The following is an 8,765-nucleotide window of genomic DNA, read 5'->3' as shown; positions in this document are numbered from 1 at the left end:
TTTCTCTCCCGTGTAGCTAGAGGCTTGCTAGAGGTCGCAGCGCAGGTAGCGTAACCAGTGTAACCTTGTGTACCCGCGGGTTTTCCAATCTCTGTGTAGCTAGCAGTTCTCTTCGTGTTAGTGTGGCAGCCGTGCCCGTTCCACATTTGTGATTGCTTTATTTCCCTGGTAATTAAACCTTGTGCCATTCTATTCCTGTTAAATCCGTAGAAAATGAGAAAATACTCGACATTTTGGGGGAAACTTGTAAATCTGAGCCAGGAAAAGAAGAAGGTTCCGAGCTGGAGCAGCCATTTGCACAGGATACAAGTAGCGTGGGGCCAGACAGAAAGCTTGCGGAGGAAGAGGACCTTTTTGACAGCGCCCATCCGGAGGAGGGTGACTTAGATTTGGCCAGCGAGTCAACACACGCTCAGGCGGGCGAGGCAGACAGCCTGTTAGCGGTAGTGAAAAGGGAGCCCGTGGAGCAGCCGGGCGATGGCGGCAGGACGGACTGTGAGCCTGTAGGGCCAGAGCCGGCAGTTGAGCAGAGTAGCGCGGCCTCCGAGAACGCGGAGGCCTCTAGCGAGGAGGTCGCGGAAGCGCCCACGGAAGCCCCAAGCCCCGAAGCCAGAGATAGCAAGGAAGACGGGAAGAAGTTTGCTTTTGAAGCTTGTAATGAAGTCCCTCCGGCTCCTAAAGAGTCCTCAGCCAGTGAGGGCGCTGATCAGAAAATGAGGTTTGTTTTTTCTCAGTTTTAGACCAGACGCTATCTCCTTTCCATTGGTCGTTTAATGACACACATAAGCTGTTTTTTCTGCAATTGGCCAGCCAGACTGATGAAATTGTAGTTTCGCTTCTAAAGATTGTTTTATTTCTCTTTGTGTATTTTTAATGGGTGATTCCATTTCTTTTTTTCCTCAACCTACTCGGTTGTGTTCTTTAATGGTTAATTGTTATCTTCCGCTAAATCGAATTGACGTTTACGAATCTGACATTGTATTTTTGGGGTCAGATTTTCCAATATAAGCTTGCAAAGGTGTCTTAAAATTTTATTTCAGATTAATTTTCTGGTAGGTATTCAGTTTTAGCACGTAATTTTTAATTGTGTTCTTTTTCATTTTTTTCCCTTATGAGTAACACTAACTTTTGTCTCTAGCTCTTTTAAGGAAGAAAAAGATATAAAGCCAATCATTAAAGATGAAAAAGGTATGATTTAACTTACGTGGCAGGAGCCATGTACGGATGCCTTATTTTGGGAGGAGGGGCCTGCGGTTATCCACACTTTGGATCCAGTCATTTAATTGTTGTGTTGCAGTTTTCCTGGAATAAACCACGTAACCAGTTCTTGAGCGAGTAGTTTTAAAAGCGTGTGAATGTCTGTGTTCTGTGTTTCTGTGTGGTTGTTTATGGGATAGTGAAAAGTACTAACAAGTAGGCAGTAGTTTTGTCCACTGAATGACAGTGTAGTGGGAATTTGAGAGACTGCTGTCTTGGTTGGGAACTGACCGTCAAGAGACATTCAGCTCACTACTGAAGAGGGCAGGAAGGATGATTCCTTAAGCGGAGAAACTCAGGTTTTGCTGGCCATAGTTAATCTTCTGTCCTGGGTGTTGGCACTCTGTGTGTGTGTGTGTGTGTGAGTCAACAGGCGAACTGGGTGTAGTTGTGATTTTAAAGGAGGGCCGCCATCTTAAGAATGGCCATGCTTCCTTTGACGCCTCGAGGTGAAGTGTGACCATCTCCCTCCCGCAGGACGAGTCAGCAGCAGTTCCGGGAGAAACCTGTGGGTCAGCGGACTGTCCTCCACCACACGAGCCACGGATCTGAAGAACCTCTTCAGCAAGTATGGAAAGGTATGTGACGCCTGCGTCTTGCCCCAGCTTCAGTGTGGGCTTGAAAAAGGAGCACAAGAAGTTATTTCTTATTATTGTTAAAATTGGTTCTATTTATGTTTTTTGTTTTTGTTTTTTAAAGTGGCTTATACCTGTAATCCCAGCATTTTGGGAGGCTGAGGTGGGAGGATTGCTTGAGACTAGCCTGGGCAATATAGTGAGACCCCATCTCTAACAAAAAGAAAGAAAAACCGAAGGGAGGAAAAACCCCACTCAGTTTTGTGTGGTGTGCTTTGTTTCCTGGTTTAGAGGAACCAGGATACTAGGCAGGGCAGATGGTCAGTCACATGCCACTGCTCAGAAAATGTGTATGGGTAACTGACATCTATGTGTTCTTGTGGTTCTTTCTAGTTTGTCTTAAAGAAACTGATCGTCTTTTGTCCTATATAGAACTTAAAGCTGGCAGCTTTTTCACCAAAGAGTAAACCATTAACTTTTAGATCTTCTAGCATTTTAAGTATGTAGTTTGATAACTAGAATATGATCATGGTTTAAAAATAAATCTTTAATCTGCTGCTCGTGGGCAGGAGAAAAATAATACAAGTTGGAAGCCTTCCAGAGGAACTTGAAAGACAATTCCATGATTCTGTTGCTTTGTAATTAACTAATGAAACATTCTTATGATACAAGCCACTAGGACTGCCCTGGTCTTCTGGGTGCCTATGGGAAGCAGCCCCCACAGGAGAAAGGCTGGTCCCGCTTAGCATCTAGAAGGTGCAGGGATCCCAGGCAAAACCTTGGGGCCTGGCTAAAGTGGCCTCGTCCTGGTGCAGAAGTCATTCCTTTGTCCAGGTCGGTGTCACCCAGTCAGGTCTTGGTTAATGTTTCAGTGACTTAAGCAGACAGGACCCTGAAGAAATTTCATTATGTTGAATTTTTCTGTGTCTTTAAGAAAGTCCTGGAAAACAATTCTAGCCAGAAATAAACTCATTATTTTGTTGATTTCCTCCTTCATGCAGGCACTGATGAAAAAGCAAAAGCAGACAGATACATGGTTATTGTTGTTGATCGTTTAGTCTGGTAGAAAAATACAACATTTGAAAGATAAACATGATACATGTTATGATAAGCACACTAAGAAAAGTGACAGCTGCCATCAGGGTGTGGTAGGGAACCCTCATTTGGATTTGGAAGGTGGCTGCAGTGAACCTTTCTGAGTACATGACATGTCAGCCAAGGTGTGAGTGATGAGGGCTGGCCTTGCTGTCAGGCTCAGCTCTGGACCAAAGCAGGAGGACGTGGGAAGACCTGGGGGGGTGGGACAAGTCTTGGCAAGTGGGGGAAGTCATTCCTTTTTTGTTATTGTTTTTTGAGTTGGAGTCTCAATCTGTCGCCTAGACTGGAGTGCAATGGCCGGTCCCGGCCACCGTAGCCTTGACCCGCTGGGCTCCGGTGATCCTTCCGCTTCACCCTTCTGAGTAGCCGGAATTACAGGCACATGCTACCACACCCGGCTGATTTTTTGATTTATTGTAGAGATGAGGTCTTGTCAAGTTGCCTGGGTGGTTCTTGAACCTGCAGGCTCAGGCAATCCACTCACCTCAGCCTCCCAAGGTACGGGATTACAGGCTGAGCCACTGAGCCCAGCTATTTTTGCTATTTTTTTTTGAGTTGGAGTCTCACTCCGTCACCCAGACTAGAGTGCAGTGGCCGCTCCCGGCCACCGCAGCCTCATCCCACTGGGCTCCAGCAATCCTTCCGCCTCAGCCTTCCGAGTAGCCAGAATTATAGGCGCGTGCTACCAAGCCCAGCTGATTTTTGATTTATTGCAGAGATGAGGTCTCGCCAAGTTGCCCAGGCGGGTCTCGAACCTGTAGGCTCAGGCAATCCACTCACCTCAGCCTCCCAAATGCGTGGGATTACAGGCTGAGCCACCGAGCCCGGCTTGTTTTTGCTTTTTTTGGGGTGGGGGACGTCATTTAAGACTGCCTGGGAGCTCCAGGTAGAAGACATGGCCGAGAGACGGGAACATGCAAGCTTACTGTGGTGCCTGCTCTCATGTGGGTCTCACCTGTCATCAGAAGCTACGCTCTGTAAGGAAGATGGATGCCATGGAAGGTGGAATGACTGCGTGATTGGCTCCGCTTACTGACCTTGTGATGGGAGAGTGCAGAGCTTCACTCCAACACGGGCATCGCAACTGCACCCTCTCCACTGGCACCTTTGTCCCGCATAGGTCCAAGGCGGGCTGCAACCCCTCCGTCCCTGGGGTCAGACGCACAGGATGTCAGAGTGATGGGGACCCAGATTGCATGGCTCCCCCTCGTCATTTCATAGATGAAGAGGAAGTGGTTTGTTCAGGTGACCCACTGGGTCAGAGACAAGGACCCTGTGCTTTCCACGCTTTCCCCATTCCCTCCACTCCCCCGGGCTTCCAGCATTCGAAGGGCCAGCTTTAAATCCGCTGTCTTGCTCTGTTTTCTATTTGTTCTGTTTGTTCCTTGAGTCCTGCTTACATCACCGTGTGGATCAAGTCTCTTTTGCAGTTTGTGGCTCACTAGCTGTAACTCTTGGCTTTGGGTGGTTGCTTTTTATGAATTAAAGCGTCCTTTCAATTTTCAGTGTCTCCAAGTAACATTACACTGACTGAGTGTGGTGTGGGAACTCTGCAAGGGGACACTCCATCCCCCCAGCCTCTGTCATACTATTGTCATACATTTTCTTTCTGTTTGACAGGTCACCTGATACAGAATTGGCTTTGTTCTCTTGTGGTTTGGCTTTTTGCTTTCAACAGGCACCTTTTTAAAGAGACTTATAAATGACCCGAAAGAGCCATGGTTAGGCCGGGTTCGGTGGCTCAGCCTGTCATCCCAGCACTTTGGGAGGCTGAGGCGAGTGGATTGCCTGAGCTCACAGGTTCGAGACCAGCCCAGGCAACTTGGCAAGGCCTCGTCTCTACAATAAATAATTAAAAATTAGCCAGGTGCAGTAACGTGCGCCTGTTGTTCCGGCTACTTGGAAGGCTGAAAGAGCCATAGTTACCAGGTCGGGTGCTCTCCAAGTTGCACTGGAGATGATCTTCCTCCTACAGGACTGAGACTTCCCTGTGGCGCAGGATTGTTGGTGATGGGCTTGTATTTCTTTTATGTATCTGAAAGTCTTCTTTTTTTTTTTGAGTTGGAGTCTCACTCTGTCGCCCAGACTGGAGTGCAGGGGCTGCTCCCAGCCACCGCAGCCTCGACCTGCCGGGCTCCGGCGATCCTTCCGCCTCAGCCTTCCGAGTCGCCAGAACTACAGGCGCGCGCTACCACACCTGGCTAAGTTTTTGATTTATTGTAGACATGAGCTCTCATCAAGTTGCCCAGGCGGGTCTCGAACCTGCGGGCTCAGGCAGTCCACTCACCTCAGCCTCCCAAAGGCACGGGATTACAGGCTGAGCCACCGAGCCCGGCAAATCTTCATTTTGAAAGACATTTTCACGGGGTATAGAGTTGTAGGTAGACCTGACGTGCTCAGTCATTCTTCCACCTTCTTGAACATGCGGAGTAGAATTAACATTGGTGTTTTTAACATCCTTGTTTATTGGTTTTGTTATCTGTGTCATCTCCAGGTCTTTTTTATTGACTGCGTTTTTTTCCTTCCTTATGGGTCCTGTTTTCCTCCTTTTAGTGCCTCGTATAATTTTTTTTTGAGTCAGAGTCTCACCCTGTTGCCCAGGCTGCAGTGCAACGGCATGGTCATAGCTCACTGCCACCTCGATGTCTTGGGCTCAGGTAGTCCTCCTGCTTTAGCCTCCCAAGTAACTGAGACTATAGGTGCACTCCACCACCCCTAGGTTTTTTATTTTTTTGGTAGAGGTGAGATCTCGCTGTGTTGCCCAGGCTGGTCTCGAACTCCTGGGCTCAAGCAGTTTTCTTGCCTCAGCTTCCCAAAGTGCTGGGATTACAGGTGTGAGCCACCACACCTGGCCATAATTTTTTGTTGGATGTCAGATGTTGGGGATTTGACCTTGTAGGTACTAGTTATTCTTGTATGTCTTTACTCAAGGTTTTTTCTGGATGCAGCTAAGGTACTTGGACACAGTTTGATCTTTCTGAGGCTCACTTTACACTTGGTAAGTCAGGGCCAGAGCAGCCTGTAGTTGGGGCTGATTTTATCCTGCGAGTGGGGCAGCGCCTTCTGAGAGAGCTCTGTCTGATGCCCTGTGAATGACAGCTGTTCCAGACCATTCACAACCCGAGCCTGGGGCTGTTCCCTCTGCTCCTTTGGATGGTTCTCTCCTGGCCTCAGTTTCCTGGGATGCGTGCAGATCTAGCCTGCCCTCTGCAGTTCCCTCCTCTCGGTCCTCAATTTTGTGGTTTCTCTCTGCTGTGGTCTCAGAGTCTCAGCTCTGTCTCTTCAAGTCAGGGATAGCCCCAGCCTCAGTCCCTCCTTGCCATGGCCTGGGAGCTCCAGGCGGGGGACAGGGGCAGCCATGGGGCTCTCGGGGATCCTGATGACCAGTGTCTGAGAACCCTTGATGTCTCCATCTCCTCTGGTGTTCCGCTGCTTCAGGCGGGAGGGCAGTGCTTGGTTTTCCTGTCTTGGCCAGAAGTGGGCATCCTTTCACAAGCCTGACGTCCACATCCTTGTCAGAGTGCTTTGCATCCTTAGCACACATGGGGTGCGTTTCCGAGTAGACGGCCCCTCGCTGTCTTGGGGTACGATGGGGGTGGAGAAATTATGCGAATGGAAAGGACTTTTGATTAATTATTCATTGTGAGTAGTGAAGTTGTACTTCATTATGGTGACTGTTCTTGTGTCAGAAGCAATTTTATCAGCCTGGGCATTGTAGTGAGAGCCTGTGTCTATCAAAAAAAAAAATTCCCCCTCCCATCCCCCAGATTTTTTTTTTAATTAGCTGGATGTGGTTAGCAGAGCCTGTAGTCCCAGCTACTCAGGAGGCTGAGGTGGGAGAATTTCTTGAGCCCAGCAGTCTGAGGCTGCAGTGAGCTATCACTGCACTGCTGCACTCCAGCCTAGGCCACAGTGCAAAACTCTGTCTCAAAAAAAATTATATTTGGATAGGTCGGGATTAATTAGAACCAGTTTCATAATTAATTATGGAAAACTAATGATCTGTGGGAAAGGAACAAATAGTAGAAATGATTCTAACTGTTTTAAACAGTAACTGCTAATACTTTCAACAAGCTGTATGGTTGTTTGCATGACAGTCAAAGTGCTCTTTTCATGCAGGTTGTTGGGGCCAAGGTGGTCACCAACGCCCGCAGTCCTGGGGCTCGATGCTACGGGTTTGTCACCATGTCAACATCCGATGAGGCTACCAAGTGCATCAGCCACCTCCACAGGACCGAGCTGCACGGGAGGATGATCTCCGTGGAGAAGGTGAGGTTGTTCTCTTCTGTCGTAATGCACACGAAGTTGGCAAGAGAAAGCCTGGTCTACGGATCATTTCTGCCGGTATTGTACCCTAGGCCAAAAACGAGCCTGCTGGGAAGAAGTTGTCCGACAGAAAAGAGTGCGAAGTGAAGAAGGAGAAGGTGTCCAGTGTCGACAGACATCATGCCGTGGAGATCAAAGTAGAAAAGTAACGTGGTTTCAGAACCTTTTTCCCGGGAGGGGGCAGGGCAGCCACAGGGGACCTTGAGCCACAGGGGGCCTTGAGGGAGCCCCTCCCTCGAGCCCCTCCCCCACCGGCTTTCTGTTGCAATCTCAGCTGGCTTTGGCATCTTGCTGCCACTTGAGTATTCTGCTTTCTTTTTAAAGACGTGTATTTATATCTTATATATTTGTGTGTGTGTGTATTTATATACATATTTTTAAACTGGAGTCTCACTCTGTGGCGCAGACTGGAGTGCAGTGTTGTAATCATAACTCACTGCAGCTTCAGCCTCCCCAGGAGCTAGGCCCATACCATCAAGCCTGGCCAACATATATACACACACTGCCACTTTTTTTTTAAAGATAGGGTCTCACTATGGCCTCAAGTGACCCTCCTACCTCCGCCTCCCAGAGTGCTGGGATTATAGGCATGAGCCACTGTCCCCAGCCTCTTTTTAAAGACAGTTTATGAAGTAGCCTACAACTTTGAGAAATGAATACAGATGGTCCTTAGCAAGTATTTCTGTCCTAAGAGCCTAGTATCCTTTTGAAAAAGTAAGGCACTTAAAATGAAAGACTACTGTTCTTATTTACTTTTTTAATATTCTGGGCTCTTGAATGGCCCCTCAGACCTTGGAATCATTTCCTCACGCACCATAATTGTCATGTGGTGATTACTTATTAATCACAGCAACTGTAAAAAAATCCCCAGATTTCCAAAGATAAAGCATCATCCAAAGGAATGTGGCCTGATCTAGCTAATATGGCAGTGGATGACCTTGAGCTAGTCATTTGTGCTATGTCTGACAGATGGCAAGTATTGCTGTGTTTACCTCAAAATTTAAAAATATCCCAGGTCACCCTCTGAATTGACTGTGGCACCCCGGGGAACCTTGGCACAGTAGTTTGGGAACCATATATGTAAGATACTATTTTTATGAAGGAAGTGACTTACATCTAATCAAAATGGAAATAGCAGTAGACCTTTCATAGCAGGTGTAGCTTATTTATATTTTTCTGTCACAGCTGTAGCCTTACCTTTTCAGAAGGTAGACTTCGGTGACGTGTCTGTAATAGTGCCATCTTTTTTTTTTTGAGTTGGAATCTCACTCTGTCGCCCAGACTGGAGGGCAGTGGCCGCTCCCGGCCACCGCAGCCTCGACCTGCTGGGCTCCGGCGATCCTTCTATCTCAGCCTTCCAACTAGCTGGAACTACAGGCGCATGCTACCACGCCCGGCTAATTTTTTGATTTATTGTAGAAATGAGGTCCCACCAAGTTACCCAGGCGAGTCTCGAACCCGCGGGCTCAGGCAATCCACTCACCTCAGCTTCCCAGAGGCACGGGATTG

The 8,765-nt window shown here is 48.0% G+C and overlaps 1 protein-coding gene across 1 annotated transcript in view; it reads left to right on the top strand.

Moving 5' to 3' along the window:
* Positions 1 to 179: 179 nt before the first annotated feature.
* The window catches only part of LOC103251550 (scaffold attachment factor B2-like), a gene marked incomplete at both ends in the record, with an annotated part of 18,210 nt that continues 9,624 nt past the window's right edge, over positions 180 to 8,765 (top strand). The window contains 5 exons of the mRNA XM_008050142.2: positions 180 to 718; positions 1,139 to 1,188; positions 1,735 to 1,835; positions 7,050 to 7,199; positions 7,289 to 7,401. Of these exons, the coding sequence (XP_008048333.2) occupies positions 180 to 718; positions 1,139 to 1,188; positions 1,735 to 1,835; positions 7,050 to 7,199; positions 7,289 to 7,401 (953 nt within the window). The remainder of the gene's footprint in view (positions 719 to 1,138; positions 1,189 to 1,734; positions 1,836 to 7,049; positions 7,200 to 7,288; positions 7,402 to 8,765) is intronic.

This window comes from Carlito syrichta, unplaced genomic scaffold (genome assembly GCF_000164805.1).
Source record: "Carlito syrichta isolate Samal-C Ts95f unplaced genomic scaffold, Tarsius_syrichta-2.0.1 Scaffold143070, whole genome shotgun sequence".
Lineage (NCBI taxonomy): Eukaryota > Metazoa > Chordata > Mammalia > Primates > Tarsiidae > Carlito > Carlito syrichta.
This window is presented reverse-complemented; position numbering and strand designations above follow the sequence as displayed.